Source organism: Aphidius gifuensis, linkage group LG5 (assembly GCF_014905175.1).
Source record: "Aphidius gifuensis isolate YNYX2018 linkage group LG5, ASM1490517v1, whole genome shotgun sequence".
Lineage (NCBI taxonomy): Eukaryota > Metazoa > Arthropoda > Insecta > Hymenoptera > Braconidae > Aphidius > Aphidius gifuensis.
Window position 1 is genome coordinate 2,767,299 of NC_057792.1, and position 23,085 is coordinate 2,790,383.

Below are 23,085 nucleotides of genomic sequence, written 5' to 3' on the forward strand. Positions count from 1 at the left end.
ACGATAATTATGTTCTCTTAATAGTCTCGTTTGAACTTGTTTTATTTTTTTTTCTGTAAGCTCAATAGAAATATTTAGTTTCTGTTTTAATCGAAGGTCAATATCTATGTCGTTTATCACTTGTACAACAAGTTGGGGTTCAAAAGAGCAGAAACATAAGCTTGTATATCATTTGCAAAATTATTTATTCTTTATATTTATATAAGTAACGAAATTCAAAACTTTGGTGTGTATAAATAATCAAATTTCCAAGTTGCTTATCGTCAAATAGAATTATCAGGCAGTTTCTTTATGTTTGTCTAAATTTGTATTGTTACAATATTTGCATAGATAAAGTTTATGATGAGGGTACATGATAGTAATAAACAATTGTACATAAATATTACAATTTATGGTTTTTTTTTTTAATTAAAATTTATTCAGTATACGAGAGAAGCTTTGATTGTTAATACACCAGCATATTTCGACATAGTCAAATTTAAGGTTTTCTCTTTAATTAAAATTTAAAAAAGATTAAAAATAAAATATTAAAAAGAATCATATATGCATTTTGTAGAAAAAAAAAAAAAATCAAATTGAATTTAAAATTCCAAACTTAAATGATTTTTTTTTTATATAGACTGAATTCTAAATCGAAATTACAGATTGTTTAAAAATGATGAGTTGTTTATAAATTCATGGTAAATTTTTTTAAAAAAAGCAAACCCAGACTAGATGAAAATAATTAATTAAATTCGATCCTGTTATATATAACATTGCAAATGTTAAAGTGAATTGACAAATAAAACAGTATGTGCATGACGTTAATTTGACGATATTAATATTTTAATTTTTAAATAAATAAACTCCATTAACAAGGATAATATGAACAAAATTAAAAGACCAAAAAAATTATCATTTAATTTATTTTTTTAAATATTTGACAAGTAGTTATCTTCAAGTTGATGATAATTCTATTTAAAATTGCTTTATCTCAAACATAAATAATAAATCAGACAAATGTTTGTCACTGACATGGGTTTTTTTTTTTTTCCAATTCCAAATACTACAAGCTACCTATATCAAACTGTGGAATTTTTTTAATTCAACATGTCGTGTCCAGTGTCTATTAACAAAAAAACAATTCATCAGTAAATATTTTTACTAATTTTCTTTTCTCACGAACAAATTAATAAAACCCATAGCTGTTCAATCATGAAAAAAAAAAAAAACAATTTTCATTGGTTATTTTGTAATTTATCTCGGGCTAATTACTATTATTCAAAGTAATAATTTTATAATATGTTTTACATTTTAATATTACGAGCACATTAGCGCGCTACGCGCGCTTGTATATGTACCTTCTAAAAGGTTCATTTTTCATTGATTTTATAAACACAAGTATTATCATAAAAAAAAAAAAAAAGATTGAATAAATTTTTTTTCAAATTTATTCCTTCACACATAAAAAACACATAATTCGCACAAAATTTTAAGCCCAAGTGCATTGAGATCCGATGATTATTGAAAAAGTTGTGCTAGCTTAATATGTGAATTTTTAAAAAAAATGTAAAAAATAAAAAAAAAATTTTCTTTTAAATTTATTTTTTTACACATAAAAAACACATAATTCGCACAAAATTTTAAGCCCAATTGCATCGATATCCGATGATTATTAAAAAAGTTGTGCTAGCTTAATATGTCAATTTTTTAAAAAAATATAGAAAATATGTAAAAAATAAAAAAAAAATTTTCTTTCAAATTTATTTCTTCACACATAAAAAACACATAATTCGCACAAAATTTTAAGCCCAATTGCATCGAGATCCGATGATTATTGAAAAAGTTGTGCTAGCTTAATATTTGAATTTTAAAAAAAAATGTAAAAAATAAAAAAAAAAATTTTCTTTCAAATTTATTTCTTCACACATAAAAAACACATAATTCGCGCAAAATTATGAGCCCAATTGCATCAAGATCTAATAATTATTAAAAAAGTTGTGCTAGCTTAATACGCCAATTTTTAAAGAAAATGTAAAAAATAAAAAAAAAATTTTTTTTCAAATTTATTCCTTCACACATAAAAAACATATAATTCGCGCAAAATTTTGAGCCCAAGTGCATTGAAATCCGATAATTATTGAGAAAGTTGTGCCAGCTTAATTTGTCAATTTTAAAAAAAAATATAAAAAATATCAAAAAAAATTTTGTTTACTTGCTCTTTTTTTTTGTTTTTTCGTTGCTAACGAAATAAATAAAAAAATAATAGAAAAAGGCAAACAGAAAGAAATTCGTATGAGAGTAAGTGAGAAAAAAACAATGACCAATCAAATGTCCGGAAGACCGATGATGTTTGTCCTTTTTATATTAGGATAAAATGTAATTTTTTAATGATGTCCATATAAATCATTGTTTATTTATCGTATTGACAATTATTGAATTGTGATTATCGGTGGTTTTGGATAGCCAAGGTCATGTTTACTAACCTGAGCTCGTTATCAAGCCAATAACAAGGCACAATTACCGTTTACTACCAATGAAGATTGTTCAATGTTCATTGTCAAAAAGCCACTGTACACCAATAATGCCAAAACAAACAAAACTTTTAAATGACTATAGCAAACAAATCAATCATGCCTATTCACACAATCATCTAATCATAATATAACTAAATAAAATATACAACAAAAAATAACCTCTATTACTAAATATTATTTTCTATATTTTTTTTCTTCTTTTCAATATCATCAGGGAAAATTCAGTCTGACATATTTTATGTGCCCTTCAAATATCAAGGTTAAAGTTAAAAATGTACGAATAATAGAATCCAAATTGTAAAGAGAAAAAAAAATAATAATAAAAAAACAATTCAACACCCTTGCTAACCTTTTCATATGTTTAATTTTTTTCTTCTTATTAGAGCTTTTTTTTTTTCTTCTTCTTTGTTATTTTTTATTATTTGAAAAATACACCAATTGCTAGTTAATTTTTTTGTTGGATATATGTGTCTATTGTTTTGTATGAGATATTATATGTCAAAATAATTTTCAAATATTTTTGACCAATTGTTTTGTGTGTGATCCATATTTTTTTTTTTTTTTATTTCTTATCACACACAATACAGTGTTTTATTGACATTTACAAAATGTTTGATATTGGCATATGGTTTGTACTATACAAATGTATGTTTGTGACGATATAGGTATATGTGGAACGTTTGTTTTGGACGATATTCAAGTGTTAGCTCAAGGGTATTAGGGAAATTCAAAATTTTCGTGCCACTGATCTGCATGACATTTCAATTTGTAAACATAAAGTTTGCTATTTTAGGATTTCTAGTAGTTTCAATATTTCATATTTTAGTTTGTAAATACAGCTTGTATTTTAATAATTAAAATATTTACAATTATAAACATGCAACAAAGCTAATTGTTTTTTTTTTTTTTCGAAATGTTTAAAGCTATTTATTTATCATCTTTTTATGAAAAAATTTTCATGTAAAATCCAATATTACTAGGATATTTTAAATGAATTTGAATAAGTTTAATAATAACTTTAAAGCACAAAAATTTGATTTAAAAAAAAAAAAAAATATCCAAGTTAATTAACTTGTTGTGTGGTGTACATGAAATTTATGCTCATTGACTTTAAGAAGAAAAATTATTCAGTTAGTTGCCTTCAAGGGATAATCCAGCATGTGACAATAGAAATTAGGTAGATAGTTAGGTCTCTCTCATTTTCTTGTTCTCTCGAAATATACAGTAGACAGTATAGTGTCCTTGATGAAATATACTTGATAGTACGTATATATATCTATGTACAGCTATATCAGACAAAGCTTCTTGAACGTCATGGCTAAAACCACCTTCAACGTACCTCGGAAATACCGGTACTCAATCTTGACTACATCAACATTCGGAATATTAATCGAATTCTCCTTCAAGTGACGTTATATTCATGCTAAATCCAGTTATAGTAAGTGAATTTATAAGCACAAAGCATTTCCATTCTCATGTCACAATATTTTATATATAAAATAATTTTCACATTTATTATTTTTTTATTTTAAATTGAGCTTTTATCGTTAACGATATTTAATATAATTAAAAATTATTATTTTTTTTATAAATAAATAAATATATGTTGGAATTTTTCGAAAATTAAAATCATAATTTTATAAAAATAATTTAAAAACAAATTTTTTAAATTTTTAATCAATCATTTTTAGACATTTTTCGTATTTTTATGTTATTTAATTTTTTTTATTTTTTATTTGAGTTTTAAAAAAATATTTAGATATAAATTATTGTGATTATTTTGATGTTTGACTATTGATATATCAACTTTATTTTTTTCTTATGTAATTTTATTATTTTTATTTTATTCTGTCGAAGTAAATCGATGTTGATATAAAATAATCAACATGTGAGTTGACAGTACATAAACTTCGAGAAGATAGTATCTTAAATATTCAACAGGATCGTTTTTTTTCTATTTTATCTTACGACAGTTACCAAAAACTTTTAGACATAAATCTTTGAATTTATATATACGGATGTATCATGATCTGGTAACTTTATTTTTGTCTGTTTATTCCTGTATCGTTGGTACAATCACTAACACTAACTTATGTCACAGCTAATTTAATAATCAATGCTCTTTATCACAGTCGTTACTTGAATTTACTATTAATATTAAATTGATATGAACAAACAAAAATCTATTACCCAAAAAAAAAAAAAAAAAACAGTAATTAATAATTGAAATAAAAAAGTCTAGAATAGATTCAACATTAAAATAAGAAAAAAACTATCTAAAAGTTAAAGGAAAACTTGTGATAAAATTTTACATTAATCTTTTTATAAATAATTCATATTTTTTTTTATTTTTTTCCAAGTATATACCTTTGAAACCATCAGGGGTTTATATGAACCAATAACGTCGGGATATTACTAGCAACCGTCTGACAAGTTTTTTTTTTTTTTTTATTAATAAAGAAAAGTGAAGCTATGTTATTGAAAAATTTTAAAGCAACTGATGCAATACGTGTGTCTGTCACAAAAATATCATTTATTCTGTCAGCTAAAACTTTTTTCAGATGTATTTTATACATGTCCAATTACTGATAAAACTTTAAAAATAATGGGAAGCTTGTCTAGCAAGTGGCAGAAATAATTTAAAAAAAAGAAAAAAAAAGCTAAATGATTGATCTTGCAAAAAGCAAAAGATTTTCTTTTATAGTCTCTGTAAGTGAAACTGTTTTGTATTTCTTTTTTTTTTTAAAAGAAATATTTAGTTTCTGTTTTAATCGGAGGTCAATATCTATGTCGTTTATCACTTGTACAACAAGTTGGGGTTCAAAAGAGCAGGAACATAAGCTTGTATCATTTGCAAAATTATTTATTCTTTATATATTTATTAGTAACAAAATTCAAAACTTTGGTGTGTATAAATAATCAAATTTCCAAGTTGCTTATCGTCAAATAGAATTATCAGGCAGTTTCTTTATGTTTGTCTAAATTTGTATTGTTACAATATTTGCATAGATAAAGTTTATGATGAGGGTACATGATAGTAATAAACAATCGTACATAAATATTACAATTTATGGTTTTTTTTTTTAATTAAAATTTATTCAGTATACGAGAGAAGCTTTGATTGTTAATACACCAGCATATTTCGACATAAATAATAAGTCAAATAAAATATCTCAAGTTAGTTTATTATTTTTAATTAATAAAAATTACGAATAAAGTTTATTAAATTTTTATTAAACAAAGTTTAAATATTATTTTAAGGTTTTCTCTTTTTCTTATCAGCGAATCCGAAAATTGATATGAATTATTTTAAATAAAAAAACAATATTGAATAATGAATGAGTATATCAGTACTCATGAATTTTATTATTTAAATAGAATTAATGAAAAAAAATATTATTACATCTTTTTTAAAATACATAATTTTTTTCAATCAATAATTTATTGGTCAAATAAATTTGATGAATTTCTAAAAAAAGATCAACTTTAAAATAATTGACCACAAATCGCTTAAAGCTGATGATAGTCTATTTAAAGTTTTGTTATCTATCTTGAATTGAGGTGGGAGTTTTTTTTTTTTTTTTTTAATTGCGAAGGTCATAAATTAACTATAAAAGTGCGAGATTTCCTTATTCAATATGTCATTTTTAGTGTCGATTAGCACGAAACGATTCATCAGTGAAACATTATCTTACACAGTGCTAATAAACTCTTGACTGTTCAATCATGAGGGGAAATATATTATTTATTATTTTTTTATTTATTTCATCATCTGTATTATTACTTGTGGCATCTAGTCCTGGTAAGTTTATATATATAAAATATTTCTTTTGTAAATTAGTTATATTATTTGTGTAAAAAAAAAAGTGTATTCAAAAGTTAAAAATTTCATGACGAGACAAGTCAACGAGTTGATCACTATCACTTTTCATCTAATAAAAAATTAATATTAATAAATAAAAAAAACTGCAAATATTTTCACTTAAAACTAGGTGATAATTTTATAGATAAATGTTGGCTTTGAGGTAGTAATTAATTATATTGTTAACTCCAAAAGTCGTACTTGATTATCAAATTTAAACAAACTTATAAACGTTTTAATTATTTACGAAAATATAATTGTCAATAATTCATTAGTTCATTGAGTAATTATTTAAAAGTGATATAATTTCCATAAAAAAACAAGCCAACCAATTAATTAATAAAAAAAATAATAATAATTTTAAATAACCTTTCAAACTATATTTCATCTAATTGTATTTTAATTCGTATTTTTTGGGAAAATACGCAGTTGTTAATGATTGATGATAAAAATAAAAAAAGTCAGGTGATTTTGATAGTGGCCAGCTCGTCGTGTCCAGTAGTTAAATTTTAACATATTTATAAATCCATTATTTATTTATAAAAATATATAATAAACATAAACATTGTAAATTATTAAATATCAATTAGAAAAGATAGAAATTTATATAATTATTTATATAAAAATGAATAAATATAGAAATTTTTATCAAGTAGTTATATCATTATATAATTTTTTGACCTATTTTTTCAACAGGTTCAAGAAAATGCGTAGAGGGTAAAACATATTTCAATGGATGTGAACAATGTCAATGCAAAAATCATGTTGAAACATGCCCTGGTTCTATATGCTGGGAAGCAGATGGACATGGAGATTATAAAATAAAACGATTCGATCCACCAGATGAATTTTGGGAAAATGAAAAAAACAAACCATCGAAAAATTATTCTTTTAAATAAACCAGATAAATAAATAATTATTACTTTTTTAATTGTCAATATTACACGTCACGCAATATAGATTTATAAGTTTTTTTTTTTTTAATTATATTGATATTTGAATAACCATGTATTTAAAATTGAATTATTAATTAAATTTTTTTTTTTTTATTATTCTGATGTATGTCAAAATAATGGAAATTAAATTAGTAAATATTTTATTATGTATATTAAAAATCAATAACTTGGTAATAAAAATTGAAAAAAAAAAAAAATATAAACAATTTTTTTATAATTAAATATTTAGTGTTGGGATTTATCCATGAAAATATTTTCTGAATAAAATGGCAATGTATTTTTTTAATTATTTTACTGGAAAATATTTTTAAAACTTTAACTCATCCGTGTAAAATTGTTGAATTTTATTTCTATTTATTTAAACCAGTATCACTGCATTATCTTCTACTAAGTAATTTAACTTTTTCGTTATTTATTTTTCACCTCTGTAATTTGAAAATTTATATTTCTCACAGCTCTGTATATAAATTATTCAAACAATAAACTAGGCTATCTATTAAAAATTTATTTACAGTAAATTAAAAATTAAAAAAATTATTCTAATTTAGAAAAAAGAAATGTAAATAAAATTTCAATTTACTTTTTATTTTATTGATAAAATACATGCAAACTCTATTTAAAATTTTGAGGCTTTTTTTTTCGTAAATAAATAATTGTCATTCAATGAAATAATTAATAATTAATTATCAATTTTGTATTAGTGTTTGCACAATGTTCATTTTTAATTCACCGTTTGAATTAATTTTAAAATCATGGAAAATTAAACTATGCTTCTATGAATCTTTGGTTCAGTTAAAATTTTATATTAATTATATAACAAAATTAGTTTAATGAAACTCGTTTTCTATTATATAAAAGATGTTTTTAAAATAAATTTAAATTTTTAACCAAGCGAGCTGAAAATACATGAAGCCGTATTAGACGAATATAATAATTAATGCATAATATTATATACATAAATATTGGATTTCTATTTTAGAATAATCCATTTGCATAAATCATTTGAATATTATATAACTTGATATGGAAATAAAATATCTTTTTTTACCATTATTTCTACAACAACAATTTACATTTCTATCTTTATTTTTTTACAGTGGTTTTAAAAATATGTAAATTATAATTTTATTATTATATTATAATCGTTAATAATATATCACAAATTCCCAGAATATATTCATATGTTTCAAATGAAATTTAAATAATTTTTTTTTAATTATAATTATTAGTTTTGAATTGACAGAATTAATGACTAAAGTTTTCAGGCTTTCGAATAATCGTATATTTTATATGACGGATGCAATTTAAATTTATAGGATGATATTATGATTGCATAATAAATTATAAGAGGCGTTATAAACTCAACAATATTCTACCAAATTGTTGACAAAAATTGCCAGATAATTTTTTGAAAAAGGGACCATGTAACAGCGTTAAAAATTTTACATATATTTTTTTTTTTTTTACTATGTTTTATTACTGTATTCACAGTCATTATTATTACTATTATTTTACAAGTGAAAATTTTAAATGTCTGACGTCAAGAATTTACGTACAATATCTTGAAATATTTTTTGAGGAATTTTTTATTATTATTTTACAAAATTTATTCATTTAATTTTGTATAGAAAAAAAAAGTTTAATGATAATCCATATTTCAGCCAAACAATATTACACGTGAGGTTGTTTTTAGAGGATAAGATGCTTGTACTTTGAAACTTAGTCTTGTAATATGAAACTTGTAAAATCCATGAAATGATGTCTGTTGAAAATACACACAAGCTGTTTATCCATATGAACATTTAACACACACATCAACACATTTGTTTTAGTATTTTATTTTTTATTTATTTTAAAATAAGTTACCATTTGAGTTTAATCATTTAAACGTTTTTTTATGGATTTTTAATATCAACAAAATTTACATGAGCAATATAAAACAACCTTGAGAATAAAATGATGCGTAAATCTGTTTGAAGATTTGATTTATGTTTTTAGAAATGGCCTTCGGGTTTTTTTTTTAGCAAAAATAAAGCCATTTTGGACATCTGCGTTTCGATTGAATATATTTCGGAGGGTATATAAGCGAGCAAAATAGTGGCAGACTATTAGTTACGTTTGAATCATTTCAACGAGTTGACTGCTTACTTAATAATTGATAAAAAACCAAAAAGATATAAATTCAAGTTATTGGCTATCAAGAGTTCATCATGAAAGGAGCTAATTATTTGTCTTTTATTTTTCTAATTTTTTTTATTTCTTTTGCATTATCAGCAAGTGTTCCAGGTAAGTTCAATTGGCATTAATATTTTTTATGAAAATAAATTTTGTATAATGTTTATATTTAAAAATTTATATTACTTAAATTTATTTTGTATATTTTGAATTTACAGAAAAAAAATGTGTTAATGGTCAACATTATTTCGATGGATGCAACAATTGTCGTTGTCTGAATGGATATAGTGTTTGCAATTTGAAAGCTTGCAGTTCAACAACTAAGACAATAGAAGCACCAGAGAGTTATTGGGAAAAAGAAAAAGTTAATCCATTATTACGACCAGCCTATCCAAACTCAATGGCAGCCCATTAATAATATTATTTTTAACCCGTTTGATTATTTTTTAATCGCTAAAAATTAAACAGATAATTTTTCGTCTTTAAAAGTGAAAACTATCGACAACTTTACGACAATAAAAAAATAATCTAACTACTCAAAAATATGTCAATAAAATAATTTCTCAATTTTTATAAATAAATAAATAAATAAATGATTTTTTTCTTTCAATAAAAATAACATTTTTATAACATTGTGTTTTATTTATACGACTAAAATATTATTATAATTTAAAATTGTCTGAAGAATAAACTCATGTCTAAGAATATTTTTTTATTTCTCATATCGTACTGTTTTATCATTCACTGCCAACATGTCTTATTTTTTTTTTTTGTCATATTTTTTACTGTCGTATATAGCCAACAAATCGATGACATTAAAAACCACAACACACATATCTACTCTCGATATTAAAAATTTATAATTTAATATTCCATTTCTATATAATATAATTGAAATAAAAAAAATAAAACTTTACAACTTGTAAGTAGCTCTAGTACATTTTGAATAAAATATAATTAAAGGCCATAAAACAACACGCAGTATAACTAGTTGATAAACCAAACGATAAAATCAAATATTTACGAAGAATTTTATTAACAAAAAAATCATATTAAAATTGAAAAAAAAAAACATCACTTGTAACTTTATCACAAAATAATTCAACGATACAAGATTACTCAAGTTTAAAAAAATAAAACAAAAAGTTCGCTCGATCGTATTTTATGGTTGAAAACTTTATAAACGAAATAACAAGTACAAAGACGTCTTTTCATAACCGTCTTTCCATGTACTTGAGTAATCTTTGTGTAGTAATTAAAAGTAAATTTTTTCTTTTTATATAACAATTTCCAAAAATACCACCACTATCATCGTCATCTTCACAACAAAAATAATAATATTTTCAAAGCTTTTATCTATTTTTTTTTTTCAAATATTACATTTGTAACAAAGTTACATTTATCTTTTTATTATTTATTGTATTTTATTATGTGTATATTTTTAAAACTCTTCCACATATTTTTTTTTTATTTATTTATTTTATTCTGTGCTAGTTCATGTGGCACTTTGTCCTCTCCATATTTCATCGTAGTTTATCCCTCTCGTCTTTACCCCAAATAGCATCAAAATATATTTCGTAGCATCCTTTTTACCGCATAAACTTTGCGACAGCTTATTTTCATAGAAAAAAAAAATGTAAAATACTACAAAAAATAAAAAAAATATTATAGTAAAAATTTGAAATATCACAGCAAAAAATATTGAGAGTATTATTTATTTTATCTCACCAATATTTTGTAGAATTTACAAAAATAAAAATATTGTCTTTTAACCTTCGCAACGACTAACCGCAACGATACACTTTTTGAATTATAAATAAAATTTTTCATAAAGATGATAAAAAAATTAAACAAATGATAGATAAAAAAATTGTAACCACTGTGAATTTATTTGATAAGGAAACGAGTGTATTGTTGAAGAGAAAAAAAAAATATATAACAACAGATAAATTGCTTCAGTGCCAGTAAAATTTGTCGTGTGTCTTTTTATATATATTTCTACGTAATGCAATTTGAAAGAGAAAAAAAATTATATGAAATACAATAACGTTTTCAGTGAAATTGGATTTTCTTTAAAAGTAAACAATTTCAAGATTTAAAAATAAATAAAAATCAAGAAAAGTAAAATAATATATAAATTAATATGACAATAATAATGAGATTTCAAAGACAAATGAGATTAAAAACTCTTTGTTGTTGTTGTTGAAATATGTATTTTATTTTTCAACTGAAATAATACTATTCAGAAGAATAAATTAATTGAAATTCTAAATAAAATATAACAATAATTTAAAATATAATTCAAGTTGAACAGTTGCTTTTTGACATAAAATTACAAGATGAAATTTAAAAAAGAAAGAAAATCATTATAAATATTAAATTGTCTGATTCTTTTTGATGAATACTTTGTAACTTTTTTATAATTATTTTCTTTCAGTATTTTTTCAAATTTTAAATTTGTTTATTTTTTTTTTTTTTTTCGCGATTTTAGTTGAATATGAATATTCAACGAGTTGAGAAATATGCACAAGTACCTTGTATTATGTAAATAAGGTGCAAACATACGACACTCATGTCTATGAAGATGAAGCAGCGAAAAAAAAATTTTTTTTTTACCTTAGATATATATTAAAAATTCATGAAAAAAAATCTTGCAAAATTTGCACAGTATGTAGTTAACATGAAGCAAAAAAAAAAAAGGAGAATATATTAAAAATTTCTAAATTTATTTATTATAAAAAATATTATTTCATAAATAATTAAAAAAATAAATTTGTATTTTTATTTAACAACTAGGTAAATAGCATCAATTAAGATAATCGAAAAATAATTAAATAATAATTTTTATTAATTTTAATGAGGTATTATAATTATGTTCAATTAAAAATATAAATTTTCTGTCATCTTCAGTAATGAGTTACGTAAGCACCCTTGCGGTTTATTATAATTAATTAAAGATAATCCAATCAGGTGACATTGTCATAACTAAAAGCATCATTAGTGCACTGACTGACAAATAAATTTATACACCGTGTTAATATAACCAATAATTCTGTTTAACAGTTGCATAACAATTATTTTAACAAGTCAAAAAAAAAAAAAAAATCATAATAGACTAATATATAAAATAAAGATGAAGCAGGAAAATCGAGGATGTCAAGAGATTTATGAATTTGAATGAGTACGAAAATAACTATCCATCTAATTAGAAATATAATAATTTATTATTATTCATTGAACCATATTATCAATAAATAAAGTATTATTCATTTTTTCATTAAATTATGCCAGTGATGTATAAAAGTTTCGAATTTTTAATACATACTTGAACTTGATAAACCAACTTTATTGAGAGCAATTTTATATTGCTAATTAAGGGGTATATATAACCCTTTCTGAATGAGAAAAGAAATAAAAACGATTTATTTATTTTTGATAATAAATAATGTATTTGTTGGTAAAATTTTATTTCTATGAATTTAATTGAAAAATTAATATGTTTAATTGGTCATGTGATTTATTGTCACAAATAAATTTTATCTTTGGTTTAATAATTTTAACAAATAAATATGTTTGTTTATAAATTATCAATGATAAAAAAAAAAAAAAAATTTCAACTGAATATTATAAATTTAATATTATTACCTTGTTTTATGGATTATTATATTTTTAAAAATAATTTAAGTGAGTTTATTCGTGCCAGGGATGTATCTAGTTTATTTATTTATTTATTTCAATTTTTTAAATATTTATTTTAATATTTTCAAGTATTTATCAAAGCATGTATTATATTAAAATTGAATCAATAATTTTGTTTAACAGTTGAACAATAATTATTTTAATTAATTAAAATAATAGTAGTTTATTTTTCATTCATTGAATCTCATTTTCGATAAAAAAAATTATTATTCTTTTGATACTTTGATGTTATTTATTTTTTATTTTACTTTTTTCATTACTGAATACGTTGAAAATACCAAAGGAATATTCAACAGTGATTTTTACATAATTAGTTCACGCTATTTCGACTCTTGCACTTAAAATATATTTTTTTGATTATTTTTCATTTTACAGTAGATCAAAAAGAATATCTAATTTTTATATACAGTTAGTTTGAAAAATAATTCTAAAGTGCGCAATATGAATTTTTTTATATTCATTTTAATTCAATTTAAATGCTCTACATTTTATATATAAATAAAAATTTGACTGTCATTAAATAATGATTTAAAATGATGATAAAATTTTATTATAAATTTATAGCAAATATTTTTTTAAATTAATTGGATTTTTTTTTTTTTAAACGACATCATAAAATGTCATGATGGTATAATTTATAAATTAATAATAACCAAAAAAAAATGGCTAATTATTCTGTGATGACAAGCACTTGATAAAAACATCATGTATCCATCAACACAAGCAAAAAATTATACATATATATCTCCACCTGACTGGTAAAAAAAATAATCGTAAACTACAAGGGTTTATAAAAATTTTTTAAACCTTTTTGTGTCGTATATTTATTTATTATTATTTTTTTTTTTCCAGTAAAATTAATTAATCTTAACCCCATATCAGTGGGATTAAAAAAAAATGAAATATAAAACTGGTATTCCACGGTCTTTTTAATTAAACAATAATATTGAAAAAAAAAAAAAAAACGTTCTATCGAAAGCTCGACTTAAAATGCTTTGAAACTTTTTCCATAAATATTTTTTGAATAAAAATATTATGTTAAAAAATATGAAGCATTGAATTCAGTCAGATTTGATGTTATTTATATTTAAAATTTGATTAAAATTATATTTAAATGTCCAGATTAAATTTTTAATTTTCAAAGCGAATTTTAGAACATTAACTTATTTGAAAAATTAGGTATTAATAGTAATGAGAGATAAAATAATAATTATAGAGTATATGATATTATGAAATGTGAGCCACAATTAGTAAATTATATGTATCATCGTGTTGATGATTTGATACGTCTGGTCAAACAAAAACCATTGCTACTAATTTAAATTTGTAAATGGAAAAACATTTTACCAGTTGAATCGTACCAAATGAAACTTGATGTATCATCATCAGTATCATGTGCATTATCTACTTTACAATGATAATTATACATTTATTTATTTAAAGTTAATTTAAAACTAGCAAATTATGCTTTTGACAAAATTCCATTGATTCCATTTAAAATATAAAAAGAAATAATTTAAAGTAATTCAAATGAAAATATAAATTAATTAAAAAAATAAATGAAAACAGAAAATTTGATAATGATGCTTAATTTTGAGTTGTTAAATAAAGAAAATTCTATCATTTAAACTATGTATATTCATTTAAATATATATTATTTAATCTACATTTGAACCTCGATTAACTTTACTCTAATTCATTTTAACTTTTTTATTAATGTCAAAAGAAAAGTTTTCATTTTCCAAACTTTATAGTCATTTAAAATTTAAAAAATAAATAAAAGTTTTTATTAATATATTTAAAAAGTTAAATATTGTTTAACAGAGCTTTTAAAATCAGGAGCTTTTAATAATTAGGGTTTGAGAGAATTAAGGTCAAATGAAAATTTAAATCTACCAATTTTTTGGGAAATTACATTGAGGTCAGTCGTTTTAAATAAAAATAATAAATTTAAAGCTTTTTTTTTTTTTTTAAATACTAGAAAACAGGACAAATATAAAATTTAAAAAGCTAAATAATCGAAAATAAATTTTAAAACTTGTAGAATATTTCAATCTAGCTGTTGTTTAAATATTGAAATTTATTTCGATTTATTAAGTTTTTGTTAAGTGTTTCAATTATCATTATCAACATATTATACTATTTTTTTTTTTCATAATAATAATTATTACAAACGCTTTATTCACAAATAATATACATGCAAATATTTATATACTGTAATTATTTATATATTAATCACAGTATTAATATTGAGCTGGAATAAATGTAAATGTTACAAATTAGCAATCAAAAAACAATTAAATATTCATGAATAATACATATTGATTTTTTATGATAAATTAAATAATTTCCATTCTATAAAAATGTATGGAGTATTATGAAATATTTTTTTCACGTACAACATATATTTATGGATTTAAAAAAAATTAAATATTTAATTGAAAAAAAAAAAATAAATAAATATGAAAATAAAAATTTAAATAAATGAAAAAAAAAAAGTTGATATTAATATTAGTTTGATATTTGCAAAATGATTGTCCTATTGAAGGTTAAATTGAGCTTGCGAATTTAAAGCTTTTTGAATTGGATATCGATTGAATTTACGATAAAAGCTGACACCTTAGGAAAAAAAATAAAAACTGTCTTTGTTAATTTAATGTCTTCATATTTTATTACGTGTTTTACTGATTTATTTGATTTTACGTAGGCGGAGTCAACGAGTATTTATTTATTTTTTCCATTCATTTTTATGAATACAACTTTTATTTCTGATAATTCCAATCATTTATGTATATTTTTATTTTTTTTTTAATTGTCGTATTGTATTTAACTATTCATCGATATTTATTTTTGGTTCAATACCCTTGAGGTATGTACTTTCGACGAATTTATTTCAAGCGACAATTTTCATCTTTGTGTCAGTAGTTACAGGAAAGATGTATTGTTAAATAAAAGAAAAAAAAATGTGACGCTGGAAGTGACGTAAATGCCTCGAGCAACTTTTACTACCGTTACATTTTATTTTATTTCCATATATATTTATATATTTTTTCTTTTACTTTTTAGGCAAATGGAAAAGGGATCAGGGAAAAATAATAAAAAGAAAAAAAGAAAATTCACCGACATTTTAGTGTATATCCAATCCATAAACTGATGGATCAATTTCTGCATTTGAGGTAAGTAATATCGAAAAAGCTGGGCTGAATATGAGTGATGAAATTTGAATACAACATAAACGAGGTAAAATATTTTATCATTATTATTACTATTATTATTGATATTATAACATTTGAAGTTTTATTTTTAAATTTTGAGGGAGCGACTTATATATACGTATGTATAAGTTTCGAGTATTCAAACTTGATAGACCGATTTTATTATAAGCCTAAAAATAATTTTATATTGGTAATTAAGGGCTACATATAACTCTTTATCAATGAAGAAAGAAATAAAAACGTTTTATTTATTTTTGATAATAAATAATGTATTTGTTGGTAAAATTTTATTTCTATTAATTTAATTGAAAAATGAATATGTTTAATTGGTCATGTGATTTATTGTCACAAATAAATTTTATCTTTGGTTTAATAATTTTAACAAATAAATATGTTTGTTTATAAATTATCAATGATAAAAAAAAAAAAAAAATTTCAACTGAATATTATAAATTTAATATTATTACCTTGTTTTATGGATTATTATATTTTTAAAAATAATTTAAGTGAGTTTATTCGTGCCAGGGATGTATCTAGTTTATTTATTTATTTATTTATTTCAATTTTTTAAATATTTATTTTAATATTTTCAAGTATTTATCAAAGCCAAGTGTATATATATATTAAAAGCTCGAGACAATCATCATCTGTGATATTCAGAAAAGCTTGATGAAACTCAAATGATTTATACAGACCACCAACATAAAATTTCAATCTATAATATCAAACTTTCTACCCAAAAATATACAACAAGAAAAACGAAAATTATGAAGAATAAAAATAAGAAAAAAAAAATAAATAAATAAACAATAACTCACTGTCATCTCAGCAGAAGGATGATCGATGAATGTAAGTTCAGACTCTTCTTCAGCCAACAGGACACTGACTGTTTTTTCACCAGACTCATCATCTGAAACACATATTGCTACTCACAATACAAACAAAACTCTGGTGCTGTTCAAATAACATTAACAATAAAACAAGACTGAATTTATGTTACAGTCTTGAATGATGATTGTCCAACAGAGCGTAGGTCTCTACTACTTGATTGCTCAAAGGATCCAACGTTTACTTTACTTAAAAAAAATTTAAAATCAAAAAAATAAATATTAAACTTCATGCAAAATAAATAATAAATAAAATTCAACATCTGGAATAAATAAAAAAGGGTGTTGAATTTATTTTCAATGATTTTTTTACTTTTACATGTTTGTAAACTAGGCTACCTATCTAAATATATACATAGAAAAAAAACATATATATATTTTTTTCTTTTGGTTTAACCATTCAGCACTCTCAACATCAAAACACATCTAACTTAGTTTTCACCCAATGAAAAGCCCTCTGACTTTGAATTCAGTCAGCTGCAATCAGCTGAATTACCGAGTCGACTGTTTGCAAGTAAACTTCTTCTTTCATTGCTGACGATAACACAATTGTACAAAGTCTATATATTCTGTCAGCAACAAACTTTTATTTTACAAAAATTATTTAAAATAAAATCAATAAATCATAAAAAATATAAACACGTTCAATTCGGATCATGTGTCTTCATTAATTTATTATATAAAATATTTATTAAATTTTTTCATTATGTAAATATAAATATTATTTACAATACAATATTAAAGCTCGATAACAAAAAAAAAATAAATGAAAAACTAATTAAAACCATAATATTTTCGCCCACATTTTTATTTATTTATCATTTATGATTGATTTTTATTTATTTTTATTTTTATCAACAAAATATTAACGAGTATATTTTATTTTTATTCATCTATCTATTGACATATTCTGTAAATGAAGATTTAATAATTTCATCAATAAGTTATGAATCCTGAATAAATAAAGATTGTTTCTTTTTTTTTTTTTCTATTCTTTTTTGTGTGTATCAATAAAAAATTCAGACTAAGATTGACAAGTTGGATTATGCATCATATTGTGAAGCCATAAAAAATTAAATTTAATTTAAAAAAAAATATATTAAAGCCGATCAACATTACCTGTAATTTAAATACTAAAAAATTGAGCTTTAAAAAAATTATTTTGCAAATTTTTAATTATTATTAAACATAAACTGAGTCATAAAAAAAATAAAGAAATCATTTTTTTATGTTTTATGTTTAGTTTAATAATAGTTTTATAAACATGCAATTTAAAAAAATGAATGACGATGATATGATAAATATAATTTTAATAATAAAATTTCTACTCAGTGCTAGTGCTAAAAAACAAATAAACAAAATAAATGAAATGATATTAATAATAACTAGTTGAAACGAAAAAAAAATATATATATATATTTATAAATTGTAGTGATGATTGTGCGAGATAGTATAATAATTATTTTTAGAAGTTGTTTTGACTCACCAATGGATGTATCATAAGCATGAAGATATTCTGACGTCATGAATTGTGATACCAGTGAGCTTTTTCCTACAGATGGTGCACCCAACATCAAAACACGAAATGGTACTGTACCTTGTGAAGCACTACTTTCACGTGAACTTGCTAATGATCCAGCTGCTGAATTTCTTGCTGATCCAGGATATGAAGCTGTTAAATGTTCTGTACTGTAACAATATAATTTTATTTTACTACTACATGGCAACATGTGTTAACAATAGAAATTTCATTTGTTATATTTTATATTATTAACATGATGAGTTTTAAAATAAAACATCATTTTTTTACAGTTAAAATTTAATTGTTAATATAATTTTATAGTGTGTCAGTTATATTCTACTGTGTATTCTATTTTTTTGTATTTTTTTTTTGATAAGATAACTAGATTTTTGCTGTCGAGTATTGTTAAAAAACTTTATTTACAAAATTACGTTTCAGTAGGTATAACGAAAGTTTGAATTTAATTAATTTCATGTAATTTTGCAGTTTTGTAAAGTTTTGTTATATTTAAAACTGATTGATATAACAAACAAAATAATTTAATAATAAGTATAATTTTATTATTTCGATCCGAGAAATATTAAAAAGAAAAAAAAAAATATATTTGTAAAATAAAAAAAAATAAGGCCAACTTGAAAAAGTATTTATTTACAAATAATAAATCAGAGATAATTTGAAATATATATTCAGTACGAGTTATTGTATAGCTGATTCATAAATAAATTTAAAAAATGTTTCGAAAAATTGCAACATTATTTATCAAAAATAATTCTATGAAATATATTAAATAAATTTGATGGAAGAAAAATATTGCTTATTGTTAATAAAATAATAGTTTTATTGCGTTAATAAAACTTATGTATATTATTTATGATATACGAGATGAAAATTTTCTTAAGCTTTTAATATATATGCTTTGATAAATACTTGAAAATATTAAAATAAATATTTAAAAAATTGAAATAAATAAATAAATAAATAAACTAGATACATCCCTGGCACGAATAAACTCACTTAAATTATTTTTAAAAATATAATAATCCATAAAACAAGGTAATAATATTAAATTTATAATATCCAGTTGAAATTTTTTTTTTTTTTTTATCATTGATAATTTATAAACAAATATATTTATTTGTTAAAATTATTAAACCAAAGATAAAATTTATTTGTGACAATAAATCACATGACCAATTAAACATATTAATTTTTCAATTAAATTAATAGAAATAAAATTTTATCAACAAATACATTATTTATTATTGAATTAATTAATTTAGAACACATTAAAAATAATTTCTGTAGTTTTGCATATGTATGCTCTATACCAAGTTCATAAAAAATTCAAAAAGAAAACTAGATACGACCTTGTCACGATTTAACTCTTCAAGAGGTCAATAAAAATAGAAAAAAAAAAAAAAATAAAACATAAGTAGTTTTAAAAATAACTAATTAATAATTTCGATACAACTAATGGCGTATATAATCAACAGATTAAACCTGACAGTGTTTAATTCCAATTGCGTTTTAATTGAATGCATATTGTTACAATTTGATATGCTTCCTTGCACGCAATTAATGATCAAATCAAGAATGACATATGCATATGATATAAACAGCATGTGAATTAATTTCTCAATTATAAATAAACATTAAAAAATGACCAATGTTATGTTTAAACAAACAAAAAAAAAAAAAAACTTTTTTCACTTTGATATTATTCGCCAGTACATATGTCACTTGGACCAAGTAGCAATTTTGTATCTATTGACCTGATTGATTATCCTCTTTTACAACAGTATAAATAAAAAAAAAAATTAAAATAATAATAAAAAAAAAAAATGTATATTCATCAGAGATATGAGGAATTCATGTGAATAATTTTTTTAACACATGACTGAATATTTCGTGTGTATGAATTTATTAATACACAATTTTAAAAAAATTGTATACAAAATTTTCTATTGATTATCATGATTGTATTTTTATATATTTTTATTTTGTGATATAAATTTTTTTCTCTATTTGTTTTTATATAAGTTGAATTTTCATGGTTAATCAATATTGAACAATAGTAGTTTGATGATGCTGTTGGTGTCAGACACTTGATACCTAATTGACGAGCTGACATTAGCACAATTGTTCTGGTCAACAAAAGCGTTTGATACAAAATTGTTCTCCACAAATTTGATGTTCATTAACCACTCTCTAAGGTCTAACACGTGAGTCTACGTTCATTCGATATTATCACACGTAAACTCACGCGTTCGATCTAGAGTATTGGCCATTTTTTTTATTTTTCTATTGTTCTTCTTATGAAGCACTATTTTATTTATTGTTATTATTTTTTTTTTTTTTATTATCTTCAGTACAATCTAATCTTCATGATTCTTCTTGAGTCTCTTTTATAACTTCATTCTTCTACTACGAGTTCTCTTGTAAATTGAATTTCCACTTTAAGTTTTTTACTTTTTTTTTTCCTTTCTTTTTATTTAATATCTTTATTTTTTCATGATTTTCCTCACTGTGATTGAAAATAAAAAAAAAAAAAAATACTCATGTCACTGAGTGGAGAAGAATTATATAAAAAAAATCAATGAAATAATACTGAGTGCATTCCTTATCGATACTAGAAGGTTGAGTAAAAATTTTACAATATAATTTTTTTTTTTTCGTAAATTTAATTTAACTTGTAACGATCAATATTATTTTTGTTAATTAAAATTATATATTACAAGAACATAATACGTTACAATTTTTTAATCAAAAAAAAGTTTTTAAATTATAAATTTGTTGATGTGTTTATGACATTTTAATTAATATTTTCCAATGTATTAGTAAAAATTGAAAATTTTGAATTTTGATTGACAGATTATTATTAAATTTATTTATAAATAAAAATATAATTATTATTACGTTTTTTGCAAATTAAAAATTGTGAAAAATTAAAAAAATAATTATATGAAGTAACACAATGTAATAATTAATTTTTAAATTTGAAAAAAAAAGTAGAAAATTTAATTTGATTTTTAATGAATATCTCAATTACTATTGTAATTATATTATTAGCATTTTTTTTTTTATTTTTATATTTTTTTGTTTTATTCAAATGTTTTATTTAAATGAGCTGCACTTTTGTCAACTTATGTTTATATACTTAAAATGCTTTCAAGCAGCCAACTTGCTATTTTCCTCAATTCTAAGTCTTTTATTTTCAGCCAACACCACCCTTTTAACTAACTCTCAACATTGTATGCAATAGAGAAAAGTGAAAGAGCGTGTTTGTAATAGGCACCTAACCTGATTCACTTCGTTCATCATCAAAATACATAGCTTAATATTTCCATCACGATAATTGATTCAATAATGGTGCACTCACAATACTCGTATTATAAAATTTCTACCAACATATTCTCATCAATTCATCATACCAAATTAGCAAACGAAAAAATACAAAAATTAATTTTAAAAAATAGGAGTAATGATATTTTAAAAAAATTTAAAAAAATTAAAGTTTAAGTTTACATAGAAAATGCTTTTAATAAAAAGTACTAAAAAATTATACCACAAAGTTAAATTAAAAAAAAAAATTAATTCAATTAAAGTTATATATGAATTTCAAGTCAATTGAAAAGTTTACGTTTTAATAATTGATTTATTTAAAAAAAAAAAAATTGTCAATTAAACTTTTTCTTAGTGAGCTTTTTTGTCATTAATATTTTTAAAATGAGTCAATTGATTTTTTAAACTACTTAAAAATAATTAAAACAAACTTTTTATATGAAGAAGAAAAAAAATGTATTATTTTCTTTTGTTAAAAGTTTGTTTAGAAATATAAATGGTGAATAATATTTTGGATGAAATTAATCTATAAGTCTATGAAAAAGTCATTATTTTTTTGTTGTATTTATATATATATTTATTTTTTTTTATCTGGTTAAAAAAGTTAAATTAAAGTAGTAACCATTCACCGCAGTTGTTGAGTTTGACCTCTAGTGGGATTAAATAAATGTGAAACTCAGATTTGTGTGACCACAAAAGAGGATTAACTCGGTTAAACCAAAAGGCAACAATACAACTGACAAAAATCTCCCAAGAGCCACCCACTTTAACGTTGCGACAACTTGTTCATGTTGGATATATAAAAAAAAAAAATATCTTCATTTGAAAAAAAATAAATAAACCAAAAGACCAAGAGATTTACTCCAAAATTTATTATTAAAATACTAAAATGAATTTGAGCGAAAAACAAA

General features: G+C 21.9%; 1 protein-coding gene across 1 annotated transcript in view; it reads right to left on the reverse strand.

Moving 5' to 3' along the window:
• LOC122856184 overlaps window positions 1-23,085 on the reverse strand; it is a gene marked incomplete at its 5' end in the record, with an annotated part of 53,694 nt that overhangs the window by 7,617 nt on the left and 22,992 nt on the right. The window contains 2 exons of the mRNA XM_044157878.1: window positions 17,242-17,333; window positions 18,797-18,999. Of these exons, the coding sequence (XP_044013813.1) occupies window positions 17,242-17,333; window positions 18,797-18,999 (295 nt within the window). The remainder of the gene's footprint in view (window positions 1-17,241; window positions 17,334-18,796; window positions 19,000-23,085) is intronic.